At 43.6% G+C, this 26,346-nt stretch overlaps 1 protein-coding gene and 1 non-coding gene across 10 annotated transcripts in view; both read right to left on the bottom strand.

Annotated features, from left to right (window-relative positions):
* FAM120C (family with sequence similarity 120 member C) overlaps positions 1 to 13,155 on the bottom strand; it is a 98,777-nt gene extending 85,622 nt beyond the window's left edge. For all 9 annotated transcript variants that reach the window (XR_010747894.1, XR_010747896.1, XR_010747895.1 and 6 more), the window contains exon 1: positions 12,370 to 13,155. Coding sequence is in view for 5 of the 9 variants with exons in the window: in XM_066357556.1 (XP_066213653.1) it covers positions 12,370 to 13,089 (720 nt within the window). In the remaining 4 variants the exon portion in view is untranslated. The remainder of the gene's footprint in view (positions 1 to 12,369) is intronic.
* LOC136386593 (U6 spliceosomal RNA) lies at positions 7,069 to 7,175 on the bottom strand. Its single transcript, XR_010747963.1, has one exon. It is a non-coding gene; the product is annotated as a U6 spliceosomal RNA (small nuclear RNA).
* Positions 13,156 to 26,346: the final 13,191 nt, after the last annotated feature.

Here is a 26,346-nt window from a genome sequence, read left to right as displayed (position 1 = left end):
TCTGTCCCTGTCTATCCCTCTCTCTGACTCTGTGAAGAAAAAAAAAAAAGAAAGTACATATTTAGGTCTGCTCACTTTTTTTTTTTTTTGTATTTTTCTGAAGCTGGAAACGGGGAGGCAGCCAGACAGACTCCCGCATGCGCCTGACCGGGATCCACCCGGCACACCCACCAGGGGGCGATGCTCTGCCCATCCGGGGCGTAGCTCTGTCGCGACCAGAGCCATTCTAGCGCCTGGGGCAGAGGCCAAGGAGTCATCCCCAGCGCCTAGGCCATCTTTTGCTCCAATGGAGACTCAGCTGCGGGAGGGGAAGAGAGAGAGAGGAAGGAGAGGGGGAGGGGTGGAGAAGCAGATGGGCGCCTCTCCTGTGTACTCTGGCCGGGAATCGAACCCGGGACTTCTGCACGCCAGGCCAACGCTCTACCACTGAGCCAACCGGCCAGGGCCACACTTTTTTAGTTTAAGTGAGAGGAGGGGAGATAGACTCCAGCATATACCCTGACGGGCATTCACATGGAAACCCCTGTCTAGGGCCAATGCTTGAAATCAACCGAGCTACTTTTAGAGCCTGAGGCTGACATACTCAGAACTGAGCTATCCTCAGTGCACAGGGCCAACACCTGAACTAATCGAGCCCCTGGGAGCAGAAGAAAAAAAGGGAAAGTAGGGGGAGAAAGAAGGGGAAAGAAGCAGATGGTCATTTCTCTTGTGTGCCCTGACTAGAAATCGAACCTGAGACATCCATATACTGGGCTGACATTCTTTCCATTGAGCAAACCAGCCAGGGCCATGCCCATTTTTTAAATCAGATTTTTTTGTTGTTGTTAAATTACCTAAGTTCTTTATATATTTTGAATAGTAGCCCCTTGTTGGAGGCTATCATTTGCAAATATCCGCTTCCATTTGGTTGGCTGCCTTTCTGTTTTGTTGATAGCAGCCTGAACTAAAGTAATAGTGGCAAAAGTGGCTGGACTCAGGAGGCATTTGTGAGGTAGAAGTGACAGGATATGGTGACCAAGTGGATATGGGTAAGAACAGGCGAGTGAAGAATTGAGAACTCCACAATTTCGGGCTCGAAAGAGATGAGAAACAACATTCATAGAAGAAGAGAATATAGAAAGTTGAGTAAGTCTGGGAGGAAATACAAAGTTCCAATTTGGATATTTTTTTAGTTTGAGTGACGTGTGAGACACCAAGTAGGAGAGAGCGGAAAAGACATGCCAAAAGCTCATGAGAGCTTGGGAGTAGAGAAAGAGCTCCAGGAATCATCAGAATATGTTTTGGGTTTTTTTTCTGTCTTGTATTCAATTTATTCAACTTATCATTTTTATCATTATTATTGCATTTTATTTTATTGGGGTGATACTGGTTAACAAAATTATACAGGTTTCAGGTGCACAATTCTACTACACATCTGTACACTTATTATGTGTTTAATCCTCAAGTCAAGTCTCCATCTAAAGAGTGGTCCCATAAAAGTGAGACTAAGAGACATTGATAAGAGTGTGGTGGTTACGGGGGGAGGGGGGAGAGGGAGAGGGAAAGGGGGAGGGGCACAAAGAAAACTAGATAGAAGGTGACAGAGAACAATCTAACTTTGGGTGATGGGTATGCAACATAGTTGAACGACAAGATAACCTGGACATGTTATCTTTGAATATATGTATCCTGATTTATCGATGTCGCACCATTAAAAAAATAAAATTATTAAAAAAAAAAAGAAAAAAGAAAAACAATATGCAGGTTAGAGATGCTGCCGGTTCAGTTCCAGACCACTGCAACAATGTGCATATCACAACAAAGCAGGTTGTAACCTTTCTGCTGGTGGGTGGTCTTGTTTCAGTTTGTAAAAAACGCAACATCTGTCAAATGCAATAAAGTAAAGCAATAGGGAAAAAAATAAAAATAAAAAAAATAAAGAGTGGTTCCTCAACCTTTTTTGGGCCACGGACCGGTTTAATGTCAGAAAATACTTTCATGGACCGGCCTTTAGGGTGGGACGGATAAATGTATCACGTGACTGAGACAAGCGTCAAGAGTGAGTCTTAGAAGGATGTAACAGAGGGAATCTGGTCATTTTTAAAAAATAAAACATCGTTCAGACTTAAATATAAATAAAACGGAAATAATGTAAGTTATTTATTCTTTCTCTGCCGACCGGTACCAAATGGCCCACGGACTGGTACCAGTCCGCGGCCTGGGATTTGGGGACCACTGATCTAAAGAATATAGTTAGTATTTATTTTCTTTTTTATTTTTTTTTATTTATTCATTTTTAGAGAGGAGAGAGAGAGAGATAGAGAGGGAGAGAGAGGAGAGAGAGGAGAGAGAGAGAGAGAGAGAGAGAGAGAGAGAGAGAAGGGGGGAGGAGCTGGAAGCATCAACTCCCATATGTGCCTTGACAAGGCAAGCCCAGGGTTTCGAACTGGCGACCTCAGCATTTCCAGGTCGACGCTTTATCCACTGCGCCACCACAGGTCAGGCTAGAATATAGTTAGTATTTACTAAAGTCATAATAATGGGTCCTGGCCGGTTGGCTCAGCGGTAGAGCGTCAGCCTGGCGTGCGGGGGACCCAGGTTCGATTCCCGGCCAGGGCACATAGGAGAAGCGCCCATTTGCTTCTCCACCCCCCCCCCTCCTTCTTCTCTGTCTCTCTCTCTCTTTCCCTCCCGCAGCCAAGGCTCTATTGGAGCAGAGATGGCCTGGGCGCTGGGGATGGCTCCTTGGCCTCTGCCCCAGGCGCTAGAGTGGCTCTGGTCACGGCAGAGTGATGCCCCGGAGGGGCAGAGCGTCGCCCCTGGTGGGTGTGCCGGGTGGATCCCAGTCGGGCGCATGCGGGAGTCTGTCTGGCTATCTCTCCCCGTTTTCAGCTTCAGAAAAATACAAAAATAAATAAATAAATAAATAAATAAATAAATAAATAAATAAATAAAGTCATAATAATGGATGAGTGTTCAATAAATAAACAGACCCTATGCCAAGTTTGTGGCCTCAATCCCTGGTCTGGGCACATACAAGAATTAACCAATGAATGCATAAATAAGTAGAAACAAATCAACGCTTCTCTCTCTTTCTCTGTAAAATCAATTAAAGAAAATTTAAAGAAATAAAAAGCTGGACCTGTGGTGGCACAGTGGAAAAAACATCAACCTGAAACACTGAGGTCGCCAGTTCAAAACCCTGGGCCTGCTTGATCAAGGCACATATGGGAGTTGAGGCTTCCTGCACTTCTCCTCTTTTCTCTCTCTCTCTCTCTCTCTCTCTCTCTCTCTCTCTCTCTCTCTCCCCCCTCCTCTCTAAAATGAATAAATATTTTCTTAAAAAATAAATAGAAGAACATGACAAGGACAAAAGCCTTGAGAGCAACAATGCTTAAGGAAGTAGGCAGAAGAGGAATAAGTTAGAAAAGAAGAACTAGAGACTTATCAGAAGTGAGCAGCATTATGGAACCCAAGGAAGAAAATTTAAGGAAAGGATGGTTCAATAGTGTCAACTATCTCAGAGAACCTGACATCAGACATCAACTAGCAATAGGCTAGGTTATGGGAATTACTATACTATTCTTTTTTTCAAAAATAATGGGGCCTAACCAAGCGTTGGCGCAGTGGATAGAGCGTCAGACCGGGATGCGGAGGACCCAGGTTCAAGACCCCGAGGTCGCCAGCTTGAGCACGGGCTCATCTGGTTTGAGCAAAGCTCACCAGCTTGGACTCAAGATCGCTGGCTCGAGCAAGGGGTTACTCGGTCTGCTGAAGGCTCACAGTCAAGGCACATATGAGAAAGCAATCAATGAACAACTAAGGTGTCTCAACGAGAAACTGATGATTGATGCTTCTCATCTCTCTCTGTTCCTGTCTGTCTATCCTTACCTATCTCTCTCTCTGACTCTCTGTCTCTGTAAAAAAAAAGAATGGGGATGCCTGACTCATGGTGGCACAGTAAATAGAGCATCAACCTGGGATGCTGAGGTCCCAGGTTTGAAACCTCAATGTCGTCGGCTTGAGTATTGGATCACAAACATGATCTCATGGTTGCTGGTTTAAAGCCTAAAGCCACTGGGCTGAGTCCGAGGTTGCTGGCTAGAGCAATGGGTCACTGGCTCAGCTGGAGCCCCCCAGTCAAGGCACCTATAAGAAGCAATAAATAAACAATTGAAGTGATGCAACTACGAGTTGATGCTTCTCATCTCTCTCCCTGTCTGTTCTGCCTGTTTCTCTCTCTTTCCTGCTTAAAAAAAAAAAAAAAGAATAATGAGGGAGTTGCTTGATCTGTGGTGGTGCAGTGGATAAAGCCTCAATCTGGAGTGCTGAGGTCGCTGGTTCAAAACCCCAGGCTTGCCCAGTCAAGCCATATACAAGAAACAACTATGTGTTGATGCTTCCTACTCCTTCCTCTTCTCTTTCTCTCCCACTCTTCTCTCTAAAATCAATAAGTAAAATCTTTTTTTTAATTTTTTAAAAATTTTTTATTTATTCATTTTTTTTAGAGAGGAGAGAGAGAGGGAGAGAGAGAAGGGGGGAGGAGCTGGAAGCATCAACTCCCATATGTGCCTTGACCAGGCAAGCCCAGGGTTTCGAACCAGCGACCTCAGCATTTCCAGGTGGATGCTTTATCTACTGTGCCACCACAGGTCAGGCAAAATCAGTAAGTAAAATCTTTAAAAAAAAACCACTGTAAAAAAATAAAGAAGAAGAATGGGGGGAGCCTGGGCTTCTGGCACAGTGGTTAGAGCGTGATCCCGGGGTTGCCAATCTCGGGGTCACTGACTCAATCCCAACAACACTGGTTTAACCCCGTGGGTCCCGTTATAGCTCAGATCAGGGCTCCAAAAGGGTGCCAGCTCAATCCTGAAGGTGCTAGCTCAACCCTGAGTCACTGGTTTCAAGCCCCAGTCAGGGCACATATGAAAAGCACTCAATAGGTGCACAATTGGGTGAAACAATGGAGTTGATGCTTCTCTCTCCCTCCTCCACCCTCCTTTCTTCTCTATAATAGTGGGGGCAGTTGGAGCAGGATAGAGGCAGGGTAGATGGTAATGGAGGGAGACTTGACTTGGGGTGGTGAACACACAATGCAGTGTACAGATGAAGTATTGTAGAATTGTGCACCTGAAACCTGTATAATTTTTTTTAACCAGTGTTACCCCAACAAATTCAAATTTAAAAAAAATAATAATAGAAGGAAACACAGGTACTAAACTCATGGACCTTGGCCACAGACAACAATTTATGAATTTGACCCCAAAGGCAAGGAAAGTAAAGACAAAAATAAATGAACACAACTATATCAAACTATAAAGCTTCTGCACAGCAAAAGAAACTGACAACAAAACAAACAGGCAGCCAACTAAATGAGAGAAGATATTTGCAAACAACAGCTCCAATAGGGATTAATATCCAAAATACATAAAGAACTCACAAAGCTCAGCAACAAACAAGCAAATAATCCAATTAAAAATGGGGAGAAGACCTGAACAGACACTTCTCCCAAGATATGCAAATGGCCAACAGATATATGAAAAGATGCTCATCTTCACTAGCTATTTGAGAAATGCAAATCAAACCTACAATGGGATATCATCTCACACTTCTTACATTGACTATTTTCAACAAGACAGGCAATAACAAATGTTGTAGAGGCTGTAAAGAAAAAGGAACCCTCATTCACTGTTGATGGGAATGCAAATTAGTACCACCATTATAGATGTAAGTATGGTGGTTCCTCAAAAAATTAAGAACAGAACTACCATATGACCCAGCAATCCCTATGCTGGGTATCTAACCCCAAATCTCAAAAACACTGGTACATAAAGACACATACAGCCTGACCAGGCGGTGGCGCAGTGGATAGAGCATCAGACTGGGACGCCGAGGACCCAGTTTCGAAACCCCTAGGTTGCCAGCTTGAGTGCAGGCTCATCTGGTTTGAGCAAGGCTCGCCAGCTTGAGCCCAAGGTCGCTAGCTCAAGCAAGGGGTCACTCGGTCTGCTGTAGCCCCCCCCCCCCAGTCAAGGCACATATGAGAAATCAATCAATGAACAACTAAGGAACTGCAACAAATTCTCATCTCTCTCCCTTCCTATCTGTCTGTCCCTATCTGTCCCTCTCTCTGACTCTATCTCTGCCACAAAAAAAAAAAAAAAAAAAAAAAAAAAAAGACACATGCATCCCCATGTTCATTGCAGCATTATTCACAGTGGCCAAGACATGGACACAACCAAAGTGTCCCTTGATAGAGAGTTGGATAAAGAAGATGTTGTATATATACAATGTAATACTTCAGAGGCATAAGAAATGATGACACAGTGACATTTACAACAACAAAGAGGGACCTTAAGAACATTATACTGAGCGAAACAAATCAGAAAAACCTAAGAACTGTATGATTTCACACATAAGTGGTATATAAAACTGACTCATGGACATAGATAAAAGTGAAGTGGTTACTGGGGGAGGGGCTACGGGGGAGAAGAATGTGGGGGAAGGGTATAAAGAGGGACAAAGATAAGGTGATGGAAAATGATTTGACTTTGGGTGATGGGTATACAACATAATCAACAGTTCAAATGCTATAGAAATGTTTACTTGAAACCTATGTACTCTTATTGATCAATGTCACCCTGTTAAATTTAATTTTCTAAATTAAAATTTTAAAAAAGAAAGTAATAAATAAATAAGTAAATAAATAAATAAAATTAAAAAAAGAATTATGGGCAGACATCCCGGGTTCAATCCCCAGTCAGGGCACACATGAGAAGCGACCATCTGCTTCTCTTCCCCTCCCTCTCCCTCTTCTCTCTCTTCTACTCTCACACCCAGTGGCTTGATTGGTTTGAGCATCAGACCTGGGCCCTGATAGCTCAGTTCTATTGAGTGTTGATCTCAGACCGGGGTTGCCGTATAGATCCCAGTCGGGGCAGATGCAGGAGTCTGTCTCACTTTAAAAAAAAAAAAAAAGAAGAAGAATGGTTAAAAGGGACATAAGCAGATAAGAATAATGACTTAAGGGGATTACAAAGTAATGGGAAAGTTTTTGCTTTATTTATTTTAAAATTATTTACTTATTTATTTTATACAGAATGTTTCACAAATTTGCATGCCATCCCTGTGCAGGGACCATGCTATTCTTCTCTGTATCATTCCAGTTTTTGTATATGTGCTGCCGAAGCGAGCACAGTTTTGGTTTTTTAAAGGTTATTTAAGGATGTTGTAAGTGAAAGGAACCAGAGGTGAAGAGACAGAGAAAACAGAAAAGAGATTACTACGTTTGAATTCCTATAACATCACTATGGACTCACTCACTTAGCTTACACATTTGCTTTGTTCTGGCTATATAATACATTTAGCAATGCTGGCATAAACTAAGTGCTCTAAAAATCTATTGTTTTTCCTCATGTATCTATACACATTATCTGGCTAATAAAAGTATACAATTTTATACAAGAATGTACAAAACAAAGGAAATTGTGTGGTGGGATTGTGAAGACTTTGAGCAATGCAGACCTGGAACAAGGATTTAACATTAACAGCCATTGTTATACTATATTCTAGACAATGATACACCAACTTGTGGTCAGACTTCTTAAACTTTGGTCATTTATGTACCACCAACATGATTTCTGCCACATCCACATATTGCACCTTAGTAAGTTTCTTTTTTTTTTTTTTTTTTCCATTTTTCCAAAGCTGGAAACAGGGAGGCAGTCAGACAGACTCCCGCATGCGCCCAACCGGGATCCACCCGGCATGCCCACCAGGGGGCGATGCTCTGCCCATCTGGGGCGTCACTCTGTTGCATCCAGAGCCATTCTAGTGCCTGAGGCAGAGGCCACAGAGCCATCCTCAGTGCCCGGGCAATCTTTGCTCCAATGGAGCCTCGGCTGCAGGAGGGGAAGAGAGAGAGAGGAAGGAGAGGGGGAGGGGTGGAGAAGCAGATGGGCGCTTCTCCTGTGTGCCCTGGCCGGAAATCGAACCCGGGACTCCTGAACGCCAGGCCGATGCTCTACCACTGAGCCAACCGGCCAGGGCAGTAAGTTTCTTTAAATCAACTTACTTTTCTTTAATTGATCCCATTCTAAAGAAGGATAGCTGTGAAATGATGGGTTTGATGTAATTATCTTTTTAAAAAGTATTTGTATTGTTGATTTTAGAGAGGAAGGTGGAAAGCAGGAGAGACAGGACTGTCGAGCTGTTCCTGCATGTGCCATGACCGGGTATGGAACCAGCAACCTCTGTGCTTCAGGATGATACTCTAACCAAACGGGCCATCCGGCTAGAGCTAATTATCTTTTTTTCCCCTAATATATATTAACTATTAAAACAAAGCATTTGCCTGACCTGTGGTGGCGCAGTGGGATAAAGCGTTGACCTGGAACACTGAGGTTGCTGGTTTGAAACCCTGGGCTTGCCTGGTCAAGGCACATATGGGAGTTGATGCTTCCAGCTCCTTCCCCCTTCTCTCTCTCTCTCTCTCTAAAAATCAATAAAATAAAATTTAAAAAAATAAAAAATAAAACAAAGCATTCATTCCCTTAACCACCCCGTATCATCTCCCAAATTACATTCTAAAACTGCTGTAGGTTGTTCTGCTTCTGAGACCATTAGGAAGAGATCAGGCTAGCAACTGGTGTGTTTACTTCATTTTTCTGCTACTGGTGATTACCTCCCACAAAGGTTTGCAGAACATAAAATAAACAAAATAACAAAATTCATCTCATGAATCTTCATGAGAAGTCCTACCTTGTCTAAAGCTAAACTTATAACCCAGCAATTTATCTTTTGCTTAATCTCTCCACCTCTATTTTCTCTATCATACATGAAATGAGAATGGAATAAAGGCCCATTTTGTGGCGTAGTCTCAAGAACAAAACCAGAAGGAGGAGAAATACAGTAGTGGGTTTTGTTCTGAAGCACTAGCATTTCTCAGTCACTATGCTGTACGCCTGAAACTAATACAAAACACTGCCGAATATAAACTGTCATTAGAAAAAAAAAAAAAAAAAAATATATATATATATATATATATATATATATATATATAAACACGTGACCTAGACTACATAAAAAAAAAAAAAGAAAGAAATGGCAGGCATATAGATCATCCAAATGAAAAACTGTTAACTTCAAGATAATGTAACACTCCTCTGAAACCATAAACAAAATCAGTTATTAACCAATATCCTCTATGTCTGTTCTATAAACCAGGAATCTCTCTGTAACAACAACAAACAACAGAAATCACTGACCAGAACCAGGAGAGAGAACTTCACTCACTGGTAATTAGCTACAGATATTTTACCTATGCAATTTTGAAGCCAGTCTTAAATCCACTATTTTAGGAACCACATTGCACTTTTTAAGTTACTCTTACATTCCATTCTCTTAGGATCACAAACCTATTCATTCAGGGAACAAAAGTATCCTGCACCTAAAATATACAAGACACTGTAGAAAATATGAAAAGAATAAAGTTTATAATTTCGCATAGATATAAGATTTATATGTTCCCCAAATGGTGGTTCTCAGACCTACAGAGGGATGCTGGGATTTTTTTCCCTCTGAACATCTTATTATGAAAAATTTCAAATATATGGCAAAGTTGAAATAATTTTACATTGAACCCACACCAAGATTCTACCATTTTTACTACACTTGCTTTCTCACACATCCATCCATCCATCCATCCATCCATCCATCCATCTTATTTTCTGATAAACTGCTGAGATTTAGAAAATGAGACTATGTTTGATGAAGGCCACCTGAGGGTTACTTCCTAAAAATGTTGACTGATAGGGTACATCAACCAAAAGGTTTGGAAACCACAAACCCATGTTCAACGTTTAACTTTCTTGCCAGCCTCCAATCAAAATCTATTCAGAGCTTACAACAGGCCATTTTGGGTCTCCATATCCTTTGTGCACCCGTTTGAAGGCTCAGCATCCACCTGTGAAGCCTCCCTCAACTTTGACATCCTCACTCAGAATTAACCATGTACTCCCACCATAAGAGTCACATTTTTCATAATTTGCAATTAGCTCATAGTATCTACAACTTTATTTTGTCTGGCTTTTTTATTAAACTGACCTTCTTGAGGGCAGAGGTCCTCTATTTACCTCTGAATCCTCAGCAACTAGCACAGTACCCAGACTATATAGGTCATAAGCATTCAATAAATGAATAATATAAATGAATGACCCAGACCTGTGTTTACTCAGAAGCCAGGGAAGATTTTAGTCGAGTGTGGGAATGACCTAATCACACTGGCACTTTAGAAAGATTCCTCTTAGAGAGCACCGTTGTTAAGAGCATAAGCTTAACAAGCATAAGTCTTGAGCCAGACTGTCTGGGCACAAATCCCAGAATCTCAGCTCTGCCATTTATTGCTGGGTGACTCTAGGCAAGTTTCTAAACTTCCTGTGCCTCAGTTTCCTCATTTCAAAAATCAATAATATTGCTTCACATATTATTGTGAGGATCAAGAGATAATTTTCTGTTGTTAAAGCATATAAATTAGCACCTGGAACATAATAAGTATTTCATCAATGTTACCCACTGTGGCCAGCAATCCAGTTAATGACAATAAGGTAAAAAGTTCTTAAAGCTGGGGTGGTAGCACTGGAAACAAAGTGGGAACAATGACTATGAATGATGAACCTACTGAAAAGTGTTTCATCAGGAAGACAAGCAAAATGCACTTGTTATATATATTTTTTTTCTACCTTGTATGTTTGACACAGCTCATGATTGGGGTTTTCATTGTTGAAAGGAGCTATAATTGCCTGACCTGTGGTGGCGCAGTGGATAAAGCGTCAACCTGGAAATGCTGAAGTTGCCAGTTCAAAACCCTGGGCTTGCCTGGTCAAGGCACATATGGGAGTTGATGCTTCCTTCTCCTTCCCCCTTCTCTCTCTCTCTCTCTCTCTCCCCTCTCTATAATGAATAAATAAAAAAAAATCACATTCCCTCAGAGTATTAAAAAAAAAAAGGAGCTATAATTTACCCAGCCTAGGTAGAAATTAGATGCTGGGCAGGCGTCTAGTACGAGTGAACTCTAACCACAAGCTCTACGACCACTGCATGCTTCTTCTCTACGCAGGTCTTTCAGTCTCTCAGCTGCAATTTTTTTCATTACTCCCCGCAGCACCATTTCTTTAGTTTATGATTCCCACAATTCCCTGTTCTGTTTTTCTGACTGTAAACATATCCCCAAAAGCCTCGGTTGGTAAGTGGGCTTGAGGTTTTCTCCTACGCAACCCTGCACTACTCTTTTTCTTCTTCCTGCCCACCTCATTTAATCCTTAAGCCTTGCTATTCCTCACACGTAGGAACTTGAAACCTAAGAGCATGGGAAAGCAACAGAGCAATAGCAGTAGTGCCAAGAACTTGGGATGCTGCCAAGCTCTTCCCCAGGCTCCATATGCAGTGACCAACTACATGCCGAGATTGGACTTAACTGACCACGGGGCCTCACTCGCTTTAATAGCCCTTTTTGCTTCTGCTCATTTTCTTTCTCCCACTTGAAGCAGCCCCCTTCAAAACCGGTAACCAATTCTTCAAGGAAACCTTCCCTTTGGCCCAGAGATATGCCCCACAACACACACACACACACACACACAAAGCAGGTACTGCACTGACAATATGTACCAAAATGCACAACCACATACGCATTTACACTATTAAATAAATGTTTCATGTGTATATATTTGATTTTGCAAGAACAGGACCATGTCTCGCATTGTTTTTTAAACCTGCCTCAGTGGGTTAATACTTGTTGAACATTGACTGAATCAGTGGGGTTTTTTGTTTGTGTGTGTAGGCTAAGGAAGGAGGTAGAAGCATGTTGAAATGAAAAACGTATGGACGGACATATGGGTTAGAAAAAAGCACTAGGTCAAAATTGGAAAAAAATATTGTAGAAGAAAGGTGTTCAATTAACATCTGTTTATCTGATTTGCTTGCAAGGTTGGAACAAGACATAGAGAAGAGAGGCCAACTGGGAAAATTTGGAAAAGGCATTTTAGCTTTAGGCAGAAGACAGGAGAGAAAGATGGGGCTGCAAAAGAAATTCTTCAAAAACCTAAGGATAGGCCAATTGGATAAATGGAAGGTTAAAGGGAGGTATTGGGATGACAACGGTAGAGAAATGATTAAGTAGATGAGCGAATGGGTAGGGGGTGATACGAAGGGGTGCGTAGATGGATAAAATGATCAAGGGGAGTTAGGCAAATGGGTTAGTTGACTGGGTGGTGGATGGCTAGATGGGAGGTAGGTGGGTAGATGGCAGGCAGGTGGGTGGGTGGGTGGTTAGGAGTTTAGTTAGGAGGGTATAGGTGTGGGGGCATAAAATTTAAAATCCGGCCCCTCCCTCACCTTGACCCGGAAGCGGATGAGTGCTAGCCTCACGCAGTGGCTCAGGCAGGCCGGTGGCAGGAACCAGGCCCGTGGAGGAGGGGTGCCCTTGTTGCCCACGTGTCCCACGATCAGTTGCGCTGTCTGCCGCTCAGTCTGGCACCGACGGCCCCACTCAGCCAGCCGGTCCTTGCCCAGGCCCCCGGGAAACATGACCACCAGCTCCAGGCCGTCGTCGCCGGGATAGGCACAAGCCTGGCATAGCGCTGACAAGTAGCCCAGCATGGCATTCCACTGGCCGCCACACACCCAATCCGTCTGGTAGCCGCCATAAAGCCGCGGCAGCGCCGAGCCCGCGTCCACCAGCACCCGGGCCCCGGGAAGCGGCGGGGGGGGAGGCGGGGGCGGCGGCGGCGGGTGCAGGCCAGGATGCCCCTGGCCGTGGTGGTGGAAGTGGTGAGCGGGGTGATGGTGCCGAGTGGGCCCCGCACCCCCCGAGTAGGCACCTAAGGCAGCCGGCAGGAGCGGCGGTTGCTGGGGAGCGGAGCCCCTGGCGACGCGTGGAGCCCCTGGCGCTAGGGCTGCTGTAGGTGGCAGCTGACGATGCTGGAACTGCTGGAGCTGCTGGAGCTGCTGCTGCTGCTGGCGCGAAACCGTGCGCGCGAGTTTGAGGAGGTCCACGGGCACCACGGCCCCGGGACAGCGCTTCTCCAGGAACTCCTGGAAGCCCTGGACGCCCATGCTTCCTCGGCGGGCTGACGAAGAGGGGAGCAGAGCTAGCAGGCTAGGCGGCGATCTGGGCGCGAAGCTGGGGGCGGGCGCGTGCGCACTCCGCGGGGGGCGAGGGGGCGGGAAAAGGATTCCCGAGGGGAGGGGTGAGCGAGGGAGGGCGGGGTGGGGAGGAGACCACAGATTGGATTTGAGAGGAGGGGATTAATGAAGACAACCGGATTTGGGAGAAACTGGTAGAGTAAAATTGATGACGGGCTCTAGTCACTTCTCTTTTTTTTTTCCTTCTCCGACCGCTCTTCACCGCTTTAAAAGTGGTGAAGCCTCTTCCTTCCACCTATGAGCCATGTTGCCTGGTCTGGATGGTACACACTTTCTAGCTGAAGGAGGGGGGCCAGCGGGGCGGGGCAGAAAGGCATCCTGGGAGTTGTAGTATTCTCTTATGGCCTCAAGATACATTCGAGGAACAAGATTACCACACTTGTCAGCCCTTTCGCTCACAGGGTCACAAGTGGCGGGGCTTGATGATATGTGTTTAGGATTTGCTCTTCAACTCCTAGTTTCCACCGAGTTGCTTCATGCCATTTAATGCTTTCCCAGGAAAAAGGGTTTGAGGGGGAAGGAGTGATGCATCATGGGAAAGTAAGTGGAGTGAATTGATTGAATTCAGCTCAAATATGTTAAAATTCTCCGGAGCTGGAATTTTCATTTCAGGAGAAAAATGTAATATGTATAGCTTTTAATAAATGAGGAGAAGGACACTTGTGGAACATAAAATAATAATCACTACCATTTTGTAAGCAATCCATTTAACTTTTAACTTACCACACAATTGGAAGAATAGTTGTTGGCCGCAATTAATGAATGGTAAAACTTACATTATTTAAGGCAATGCAGAAAAAAACTGAAATTGTCATTGGGATCTCTCCCCAGGGAGATAAGCACCAACACAAATTAAACTACAAGTTGTGTCTTTCTGGTATTCATTGAGTTACAGTGTCTTATAGTTAAAACCTCTGTTTTTACACCTCATTGTGAACCAAACTGTCAGGGATGTATAATAAAATAACCACAAGGACTCCAATTCCAGACATACAGAATCAGTATTTTGGAAAAAAAAATACGTTTTCATCATGTTCCTCAGTTGATACTAATGTAGCACCAGTCTTCTGTCTGGCTTTTAGGGCCTACTCTTTCAGCAGGAGAAGGGCAAAAAACATGATCTATTACAGGGAGTAGTAGCCATATCTGCCTTGGAGCTTAATGGAAGGTGGGAGATAATGACAAGCAGGCTTAGAACCCAATAGTGCAGAACCTAAGAGTAGTCAAGATGAATCAAGTCTGAGAATAGTCTAATAGGATGCAAAAGCTTTTATTCAAAGTCCATAAAGGAGTTTATCATAAAAGGATAGGGGAGATAGAACAAGTCAGATTGGCAAAGAATAAGTGGATGGTAAAGCAGTGCACATAGGTAACTTTTGAAAACTAGTAGTGAAAGGAGAGAACAGTGGCTGGAAGGGATGAAGAATGAAAAGAAGAGAGGTTTTCTAGTATAATGGAAACCTACTGGATTGTCTGTTCAGCCCTTCTTTTCTAGGAATTAACCCTCCCCCAATTACAGAGTTACAGAAAAAGAAATTATCATGTTCCATTATCCATGGTTACATGGCCGATTGGATCAAAGGTAGACAACTAAGCTAAACTGGATTGATCAGAACCTCATTCCTTCATATTTGGAATTGGGCCAGAGAAATCAGTTTTCCTCTAAGTATCAAACTTGGAAACAGTAACCAGTCAATTTCCCACCAGAGAGACAGAAATAACAGATGCTGCTCTGCTCTGGTCTGGCCTGGCCAGTGGTGGTGCAGTGGATAAAGCATTGACCTGGAATGCTGATGTTGCCAATCAAGGGACATCTGGGAGTTGATGCTTCCTATCCTCGCCCCTTCTCTTTCTCTCTCTCTCTCTCTCTCTCTCTCTCTCCTCGCTAAAATGAATAAAGTCTTAAAAAAATAGTTTAAAAAATAACAGATGCTGGTCCATAGAAAAAAGAATCTCAGATCAAAGAGACAGGAAATCTTCAGTGTATTTAAGTCTCAGGTTCTAGATCAGGAGTCCCTAAACTATGGGCCCACAGGCTGCATGCGGCCCCCTGAGGCCATTTATCCGGCCCCGCCACACTTCCAGAAGGGGCACCTCTTTCATTGGTGGTCAGTGAGAGGAGCATAGTTCCCATTGAAATACTGGTCAGTTTGGGGGTTTTTTTGTGTGTGTGTGTTTTTTTGTTTTTTTTTGTTTGTATTTTTCTGAAGCTGGAAATGGGGAGAGACAGTCAGACAGACTCCCGCATGCGCCCGACCGGGATCCACCCTGCACGCCCACCAGGGGCAACACTCTGCCCACCAGGGGGGGCTGCTCTGTCCCTCCGGGGCATCGCTCTGCCGCAACCAGAGCCACTCTAGCGCCTGGGGCAGAGGCCAAGGAGCCATCCCCAGCGCCCGGGCCATCTTTGCTCCAGTGGAGCCTTGGCTGTGGGAGGGGAAGAGAGAGACAGAGAGGAAGGGGGGGGGTGGAGAAGCAAATGGGCGCTTCTCCTATGTGCCCTGGCCGGGAATCGAACCCCGGACTTCTGCACGCCAGGCTGACGCTCTACCGCTGAGCCAACCGGCCAGGGCCTGTAAGCCCCTTTTAGTAAATGCTCTAAGCAGGGAGGTCAAGGGCCTATGTCACTAGAGTAAAAAGTAAATTGTTCAACAGCCCTGAGCTTTTCTAGATGGGAACTGTCTTAGGCTGCTAGAAGCCATACTAACACTAAAATTTGGTCAAGTCTCCTAGTGCAGATGTTTGATGGAGTGTTTGTGTCGAGGTTTTGCAGGTCTCACTAGCCCTCCTAGTGATTCTAAAGCACTGTCTCAAGTTTGAGAATCACTACTCTTCAGAGTAGGCCCTGGCCCAAGGACAGACTAGTTAAGAAAGAAGGCGCATCATTAAATTGACCCCATATATTTTTCTGTGCCTGTAATTTAGCACCTTTATCACTATCCAGGTAGAAATGGTACATTCGCAAACCTATTGGCTGATAATGGTGTGCCAATTACTTTTCTAAAAAGTAATTTTTACTGGGCTTAATTATTTCTCTACTATTGCATGTTAGATCTTTTGGTGGCAGTTAAGTTTGTGAAATGTGTTAGGATCAAGAGGAGCCAAATTTATTTATTTATTTTTATTGATTGATTTAAGAGAAAGAAAGAGGAAAGGAGAGAGAGAGAGAGAGAAACATCAATTTGTTGCTCCACTCATTTATGCGTTTATTGGTTGATTCTTGTATGTGCCCTGACTAGGAATCGAACCCACAACCTTGGTATATCGGGATGACACTAACCAATTGAGTACCCAGCCAGGGCCAAGAGGAGCCACATTCAGATTGTCACTGAATTAGACAAGGAAGGGACATGTCCATGGCATGCCATTGCTTCTGCATGCAGTAGTTGCATGTGACTTGCATTTGTCCGTAGGTTATGTTAGGTGTGGACATTTTTGGAATTGTAGATAAGTGGGAAATGGCACATGTGTTTATAGGCTATAAAGAGGACTATAGGTAGCCTGACCTGTGGTGGCACAGTAGATGGAGCGTCGACCTGGAATGCTGAGCTCACCGGTTTCAAATCCCAGGCTTTGAAGAGTCAACATACAAAAGTCAACTAATTGTGAGGTGATGCTTCCCACTCCTCCCCTCGCCCCCACCTTTGTCTCTCTCTCTTTCCTCTCTGTAAAGTCAATAAATAAAATCTTTATTTATAAAAAGAGGACTACAGGTAAACATCTATTGTTTTGTCTCCCCAGACCCCCTTTTGTACCACCTTCTCTGCCCTTATCCTCATGGTTGCAGCAGGAGTCATCCTTTATGTACCTTTCCAGACAATTTGGGATTGAGCTGGAGGAGAGATGAGAAATTCTGACTGCACTCAAACACCTGATGTATTTGTTCCTAAAGTCCATCTGCATTATCCCTGGGTTTTGTGAGACACTGCCATCTTTATAATAAATTAATCTTTTTGCTTAAGCTTGTTCAAATTGGGTTTCTATTACTTACAAATAAGAATCTTAACATGTAAATTATAGGAGAAACTTTATGCTGGACATAGGCCCTAGAGAGGGTAGAAATAACAGATCAAAGCCCTGAAAGCAGAAGTGGATAGTAGATGTCACAGAATAGTGGTTAAAAGTGTGTGCTTTGGAGCCAAGATATGGGTTCCAATATCAGTTCAACTCTTTATTAGCTATATAACTTTAGCAAGTTACTTAACCTCTTGATTCCTTACTGAATCTGTGAAATAGGGACTCATTAATTTATTTAACTGATTTGGTACCTCCTATATGCCAGGAAAAGAGCTGGGCAGTGGTAGAAAAGTTTTCAACATAGTCAAGGGCCTTAAAAGGGAGATGGTAATGATACTACAGAAGCTTGTAAAGATTAAGTGATGTACTAAAGTGCTTGGCAGAATAACTGGCACAGCAAGGACCTAAAAAATGTTAATCTTTTTTTTAATTTTATTAATTTTTAGAGAGAAGAGAGAGTAAGAGAGAGAGAGAGAGAGAAGGGGGAGGGAGGAGCAGGAAGCATCAACTCCCATATGTGCCTTGACCAGGCAAGCCCAGGGTTTTGAACCAGTGACCTCAGCGTTTACAGGTCGACGCTTGATCCACTGCGCCACCACAGGTCAGGCAATAAATGTTAATCTTATCATGAAGGGCAGAGAGATGCATAAAGAGATTTCATGGGGAGTCATTTTGGACTATCTTCTGACATCTTCCACCTATAGTAACTAGCTGTTCAGTTTTTGCAAGGGGCCTACTTAGGTTTCTCTATAGCTCAAATTCTTGGAGCTTGTTTGAGAGGCTATAAAGTTTATGCTCATATGGTTATAGAAAATAAATCATTAGAAGGTCTAATGGAACTGCCATATTGCTTGGGTTTCTTTTTTTTTAAACAATTTGTTTTCTTATTTATTTTTGAGAGAGAGAGAGACAGGAGAGAGAGAGAGTGAGAAGCATCAACTTATAGATACTTCTACTTTAGTTATGCATTGATTGCTTCTTGTATATGCCTTGACCGGGGCCAGGCCAGTGTCCCCTTGTTCAAGCCAGTGATCATGGGTTTTTCATCCTACCGACCTTTGGGCTCAAGCTGGAGAACTTTGGGATCATGTGGACGAACTCCTCCCTGCCCCCCCCAAGCCAGTGACAGCCCCCTTGCTGATGAGCCCCCCTCAGAGCCAGCAACCTCAGGGCTTTGAACTGTTGACCTCAGTGTTCTAGGTTGATGCTTTATCCACTGCATCACCTGGGTCAGGCTATTTATTGATTTTATAGAGAGAGACAGAAACATCGATCTGTTCCTGTGTGTGCCTTGACCGGGAATCAAACTGGCAATCTCTATGCATTTGGACAATGCTCTAACCCCCTGGTCAGCAAACCACAGCTCACAAGCCACATGCGGCTCTTTGGTCTCTTGAGTGCAGCTTTTCCACAAAATACCACGTGCGGGCACTACCTCAATAAGGAATGTACCTACCTATATAGTTTAAGTTAAAAAAATTTGGCTCTCAAAAGAAATTTCAATCATTGTACTGTTGATATTTGGCTCTGTTGACTAATGAGTTTGCCGACCACTGTTCTAACCAGTCGAGCTATCCATCCAGGGCTGCTTGAGTTTCTTGAAGTAGCAACTGGCAAAACACAGGTAAGGCATAGGATTAGTAAAGGAAACAAAGACAGTGGCTCTTAACCCTATTTACATTAATATGTATGATATTAATATGTCACTTGGGAGCTTTTGTTTATTTTTCTTTTTTTTTCTTTTTTTCTTTTCTTTTTCTTTTTTGTATTTCTCTGAAGTTGGAAACAGGGAGGCAGTCAGACAGACTCCCGCATGCGCCTGACCGGGATCCACCTGGCATGCCCACCAGGGGGCGATGCTCTGCCCATCTTGGGGCATCACTCTGCCGCAATCAGAACCATTCCAGCACCTGAGGCAGAGGCCACAGAGCCATCCTCAGTGCCCGGGCAAACGCTGCTCCAATGGAGCCTCAGCTGCAGAAGGGGAAGAGAGAGACAGAGAGGAAGAAGAGGGGGAGGGGTGGAGAAGAAGATGGGCGCTTCTCCTGTGTGCCCTGGACGGGAATCGAATCCGGGACTCCCGCACGCCAGGCCAACGCTCTACCACTGAGCCAACTGGCCAAGGCCTTCTTTGGGATTTTTAAATTGAATTTATTTCTTTTTCTTTTTTTTTTCTTTCTATTTTTCTGAAGCTGGAAACGGGGAGAGACAGTCAGACAGACTCCCGCATGCGCCCAACTGGGATCCACCCGGCCCGCCCACCAGGGGCGATGCTCTGCCCCTCCGGGAGGCGATGCTCTGCCCCTCCGGGGCGTCGCTCTGCAGCGACCAGAGCCACTCTAGCGCCTGGGGCAGAGGCCAAGGAGCCATCCCCAGCGCCCGGGCCATCTTTGCTCCAATGGAGCCTCGGCTGCGGGAAGGGAAGAGAGAGACAGAGAGGAAGGAGGGGTGGGGCGTGGAGAAGCAAATGGGCGCCTCTCCTATGTGCCCTGGCCGGGAATCGAACCCGGGTCCCCCACACGCCAGACCAACGCTCTACCGCTGAGCCAACCGGCCAGGGCCTAAATTGAATTTATTGATGTGACATTGATTAATAAAATTATAGGTTTCAGGTGTACAATTACACACACACACACACACATACATATTAATTTTATATTTAGAGAGCAGCAGGGAGAGAGAGACAGAGACAGAACATCGAGCTGTTCCTGTATGCGCCCTGACCAGGGATCAAACCAGCAACCTCTGCGCTTCAGAATGACACTCTAACCAACTGAGCTCTCTGGCCAGGGATGTACAATTTTATAATACATCATCTGTGTATTGTATTGTGTGTTCACCACCCCAAGCCAAGTCTCCTTCCTTCACCATCTATCCCCCTTTACCTTGTTCAATGTCCCCCCAAACTCCCTTTCCTTCTGGTAATCACCATACCATTGTCGGTGTCTATGAGTTTTTTGTTTATTTGTTTTGCTTAATCCTTTCACCTTTTTCACCAAGCCTCTCAACTCCCTTACCCTCTGACAGCTATCAATCTGTTCTCTGTCAGTCTGTTTCTTTTTTTAAAAGATTTTATTTACTGATTTTACAGAGTGGGGATGAGGGAACGAGAAGTTTCAACTCATAGTTGCTTCACTTTAGTTGTTCATTGGTTGCTTCTTTTTTTTCTTTTAATACTTTTTATTTATTCATTTTAGAGAGGCGAGAGAGAGGAAGAGAGAGAAATGAGGGGAGGAGCAGGAAGCATCAACTCCCATATGTGTCTTGACCAGGCAAACCCAGGGTTTCCAACCGGCGACCTCAGCGTTTCCAGGATAATGCTTTATCCACTGCGCCACCACAGGTCAGGCAATTGGTTGCTTCTTTTAATACTTTTTATTTATTCATTTTAGAAAGGAGAGAGAGAGGAAGAGAGAGAAATGAAGGGAGGAGTAGGAAGCATCAACTCCCATATGTGCCTTGACCAGGCAAACCCAGGGTTCTGAACCGGCGACCTCAGCATTTCCAGGTCAATGCTTTATCCACTGCGCCACCACAGGTCAGGCAATTGGTTGCTTTTTGTATGTACCTTGACCAGGCAAGTCCAGGGTTTTGAACCGGCAACCTCAGCATTCCAGGTCGATGCTTCACCCACTGAACAACAGCAGGCCAGGCTCTGTGAATATGTTTCTAATTTATTTTGTTCACTTGATTCCACACTTAAATGAAATCCTCTGGTACTTTCTCTGACTGGCTTATTTCACTTAGCGTAATATTCTCCAGGTCCATCCATACTGTCACAAAGGGTAAGATTTCCTTCTTTATTATGGCTGAGTAGTAGTCCATTGTATAAATGTATTACAGCATTTTTATCCACTCATTTACTAATGGGCACCCGAAATACTCCCAGATCTTGGCTATTGTAGATAATGCTGCAATGAACATAGAGGTGCAAATATTCTTTCAAATTAGTTGTTCTGTTTCTTTGAAAATATCTCCAAAAGTGGAATTACTGGGTCATAAGGTAATTGCACTCTTATTTTTATTTTCAAGTGAGAGGAGGGAAGATAATGAGGCAGACTCCTGCATGCCCTCCGAATGGTATCCACTCAGCAACCCTTGTCTGAGGCTGATGCTCTAATCAATTGAGCTATTTTTGGTGCCTGAGGATGACATGCTCAGAACAACCAAGCTATCCTCAGCACCCAGGGCCAATGCTAGAACCAACTGAGCTACTGACTGTGGGACGGGAAGAGGGAGCAAAAGGGGAAAGGGAGGGGAAGAGAAACAGATAGTTGCTTCTCTTGTGTGGCTGGACCAGGAATCAAACCCAGGATGTCCATATGCCGGGCTGATGCTCTATCCATTGAGCCAACCAACCAGAGCTATTTTTAATTTTTTTTTAAAGATTTTCTTTTCTTTTTTAAAATTTATTTATTCATTTTAGAGAGGAGAGGGAGAGACAGAGAGAGAGAAGGGGGGAGGAGCTGGAAGCATCATCTCCCATATGTGCCTTGACCAGGCAAGCCCAGGGTTTCAAACCAGTGACCTCAGCATTTCCAGGTTGACGCTTTATCCACTGCGCCACCACAGGTCAGGCTATTTTTAATTTTTTGAGGTAACTCCATACTGCTTTCCACAGTGGCTTCAGCACTCTGCATTCCCTAAAACTGTGCACAAGGGTTATCTTTCCTCCACATCGTCAACACTTGCTGTTTGTTATTTATTTTTTTTTTTTACAGAGACAGAGAGAGAGACTCAGAAAGAGGGATAGACAGGGACAGAGAGACAGGAACAGAGAGATGAGAAGCATCAATCATTAGTTTTTCATTGAGCATTGCAACACCTTAGTTGTTCATTGATTGCTTTATCATATGTGCCTTGACTGCGGGCCTTTAGCAGACGGAGTAACCCCTTGCTCGAGCAGCGACCTTGGGTCCAAGCTGGTGAATTTTTGCTCAAATCAGATGAGCCCACACTGAAGCTGGCGACCTCGGGGTCTCGAACCTGGGTCTTCCGCATCCCAGTCCGATGCTCTATTCACTGTGCCACCGCCTGGTCAGGCTGTGGCTTTTTTTTTTTTTTTTTAAAGAATTTATTATTCATTTTGGAGAGGAGAGAGAGAGGAGGGGAGGAGCAGGAAGCATCAACTCTCATATGTGCCTTGACCAGGCAAAGCCAGAGTTTTGAACTGATGACCTCAGTGTTCCAGGTCGACACTTTATCCACTGTGCCACCATAGGTCAGGCTCATTGTGGTTTTAATTTGCATTTCTTTCTTTCTTTTTTTTTTTTTGCATTTTTCCGAAGCTGGAAACAGGGAGGCAGTCAGACATACTCCTGCATGTGCCTGATCGGGATCCACCCAGCATGCCCACCAGGGGGCATCGCTCTGTTGCATCCAGAGCCATTCTAGTGCCTGAGGCAGAGGCCACAGAGCCATCCTCAGCACCTGGGCCATCTTTGCTCCAATGGAGCCTCGGCTGCAGGAGCGGAAGAGAGAGACAGAGAGGAAGGAGAGGGGGAGGGGTGGAGAAGCAGATGGGTGCTTCTCCTGTGTGCCCTGGCCAGGAATCGAACCCGAGACTCCTGTACGCCAGGCCGACACTCTACCACTGAGCCAACCGGCCAGGACCTAATTTGCATTTCTATGATGATTAGTGGTGAGCATCTTTTCATATGTCTACTGGCCATCTGTATGTCCTCTTTGGGTAAGTGTCTATTTAGGTCCTTTGCCCATATTTTTAATTGGATTGCTTTTTTGTGTGTGTTTAGTTGTATAAGTTCTTTATAAATTTTGGATATTAACTCATCAGATGTTATCATTGGCAAATACGTTCTCCCATTCAGTGGGTTGTCTTTTCATTTTGTTGAAGGTTTCCTTTGTTAGTTTAATGTAGCCCCATTTGTTTATTTTTTGTTTCCCTTGCCCAAGTAGATATATCAGAAAAAATATTGCTACAAGAAATGTCTGAGATTTTACTACCTATGTTTTCTTCTAGCATTTTTATAGTTTTGAATTTAACACGTCTTTAATCTACTTTGTTATTCTTCTGTATGGCCTAAGGAGGTGGGATAGTTTCATTTTTTTTTCACGTATCTGTGCAATTTTTCCACCACCACTTATTGAATAGACTATCTTTACCCCATTATATGTTCTTCCCTCCATTGTCAAATATTAATTGAGCATGAAGGAGTGAGTTTATTTCTAGGCTCTCTATTCTGTTCCATTGATGTATTCTGCTTTTATGCCAGTACCATGCTGTTTTGATTTCTATAGCCTTGTAGTATAGTTTGAAATCAGGTAGCATTTCTCCAACTTTGTTCTTCATTCTAAAGATTTCTGTGGCCTTTTTGTGGTTCCATATATATTTTTGGAATATTTGTTCTAGTTCTATGAAATACACCATTGGTATTTTGATAGGAATTGCGTTGAATCTATAGATTGCTTTGGGTAGTATGGACATTTTAATAATGCTATTTCTTCCTATCCATGAGCACGGTACATGCTTCCACTTGTTTGTATCTTAAATTTGTTTCTTCAGTGCCTTATAGTTTTCTTAGTACTGGTGTTTTATATCCTTGGTTAAATTTATTCCTAGATATTTTAATTTTTTGATGCAATTATAAATGGGACTGTTTTCTTAGTTTCTGTTTCTGATAGTTCATTATTGGTGTATAAAAATGCAACTGATGTCTGGATATTCATTTTGTATTCTGCTACTTTACTGAATTCATATTTCAGTTCTAATAGTTTTTTGGTGGGATCTTTATGTTCTCTATATAAAGTATCATGTCATCTGCAAATAATGAGTTTTTCTTCTTCCAATTTGGATGTCTTATCTTTATTCTTGTTTGATTGCTGTAGCTAGAACTTCCTGTACTATGTTGAATAGGACTGTTGAAGTGGATATTCGTGTTTTGTTCCTGATCTTAAGGGAAAAGCTAAAATACAAATGCAGGTCTGCTGGACTCCAAAAGATATCTATATAAACTGTTATAAGAATCAGGGCCTATGGCCTTGGCTGGATGGTTCAGTGTTAAGAGTGTTACACCAGTGTGTGCACATCCCAGGTTTGATCCCTAGTCAGGGCACACATGAGAAGCAACCATCTGCTTCTTCCCCTCCCTCTCCACCTTCTCTCTCTCTTCTCCTCTCACAGCCAGTGGCTTGATTGGTTTGAGTGTTGGCCCCAGACAGGGGTTGCTGGGTGAATCCCAGTCAGGGTGCATGTGGGAGTCTATCTCCCCTCCTCTCACTTAAAAAAAAAAAAGAATTGGAGCCCATTTCCAAAGCAGCCTGATTTCCCAGTGCAAGTTTAGTATGCAAGTTACCAGAACTGCCTAACAATAAGCAAAATTAGCAAATTGGGAACAGGGTCAGTAGCCTTTATACAGCTCATTTAATATAACATCATTTAACAATGAGAAAATGAAAGTTTGAGAGGTCTGTGAATCAAAAAGCTCATGCTTGTTCTACTATGTGCCTTGCTGCCTCACTAAGATAGAAAGCCTGAGTCACTGTGTCAATAAATCAAGAATATACATTTTCTAAACCATTAAAAATCCCTACCTAATCTTGCATATTTCTGATAGGCCTCTTACTCTTCCTCCATGATTGTTTGCATAAATATATGCATGAATTTTCATCCTAAATTATCAACTGAACAAGTGATCCAACCTCATTTGATAGTCTGCTAAGTCACGGTAGTGTGATGAATAAGAGATGTGGGAGGTAAATATCCAAATGCACATTTTTCTAAAGGTGGACACATAATCACTGTCAATATAAAAGGAATACTCTGGCCCTGCGGTAGAGCGTCGGCCTGGCGTGTGGGGGACCCAGGTTCGATTCCCAGCCAGGGCACATAGGAGAAGCGCCCATTTGCTTCTCCACCCCCCCCCCTTCCTCTCTGTCTCTCTCTTCCCCTCCTGCAGCCGAGGCTCCATTGGAGCAAAGATTGCCCGGGCGCTGGGGATGGCTCCTTAGCCTCTGCCCCAGGTGCTAGAGTGGCTCTGGTCGTGGCAGAGCGACGCCCCAGAGGGGCAGAGCATCACCCCCTGGTGGGTGAAGCATTGCCCCTGGTGGGCGTGCCGGGTGGATCCCAGTCGGGCGCATGCGGGAGTCTGTCTGACTGTCTCTCCCCATTTCCAGCTTCAGAAAAATACAAATAAATAAATAAATAAATAAATAAATAAATAAATAAAAGGAATACTCTTTAATAAGTTTGTGCAGAGGGCACATTATGAATCCTTTCTTGTACCAAACATATACTTCTACTCCTGAAATTATGAAACAAGTACTAGATATAACCTCATGTAAAAATAAAATATGTAAAGAGTACATACTAGCCTGACTGGTGGTGCTGCAGTGGACAGAGTGTTGACTTGGAATGTAGAGGCCTCAGGTTCAAAACCCGAGGTCGCTGGCTTGAGCCCAAAGGTTGCTGGCTTGAAGCCCAAGCTCACTGGCTCAAGCAAGGGATCACTGGGTTGGCTGGAGTCTCCCCCCCCTTCCCGTCAAGGCATGTACATGCCAACTATGAGTCGATACTTCTCATGCCTCTCCCTTCTTGTCTCTCCCCACTCCCCTGCAAAAAGAAAAAAAAAAGAGTACATAGTAATCCTAATAATTTTATGAAAACCTACTATAAATGTATTTGGATTATTTTTTCTGCAGTATATCTAAGAGTATGATCCAGTGTTTTCCCCATGAGCTTTGGAATCAGACAGACCTGGATTTGGATCCAGGCTTCACCATTTACTAGCTGTGTTACCTTGGTATATTCCATAATCTCTCTGATCCTCAAATTTTCTCTATAAAGTATATATAGTAACAGACCTAACTTATATGAATGTTTTATGAATGAAAATATCACAGGTAAAAGCCTATTTACCACAGTAGGTACTTAGTAAATCATAGTGATTCTGACAATTATCGCTTGCTGACAAGTGTGGAAAAGAAGTCCAGTTCAAAAGTTGTTGGGGCCGTAGCTTGGTTAGTTTGTTCAGCCAGTCAATCTATAGGACTGCATTTTTTAAAATGTGCTAATTAAAAAAAATCTGCTAACTTACATTTGGTAAATGAAAACCAGTTTAAGCCAGATGAGTGCAGTGACTAGGACATTTTTAATAAGATGACATACTCATTTTAACACAGCCTTTATTTTCT

The sequence above is a fragment of the Saccopteryx leptura genome, chromosome X (assembly GCF_036850995.1).
Source record: "Saccopteryx leptura isolate mSacLep1 chromosome X, mSacLep1_pri_phased_curated, whole genome shotgun sequence".
NCBI classification, from domain to species: domain Eukaryota; kingdom Metazoa; phylum Chordata; class Mammalia; order Chiroptera; family Emballonuridae; genus Saccopteryx; species Saccopteryx leptura.
The sequence above is the reverse complement of the archived record's forward strand: the minus strand, read 5'-3'. Positions and strand labels throughout refer to the sequence as shown.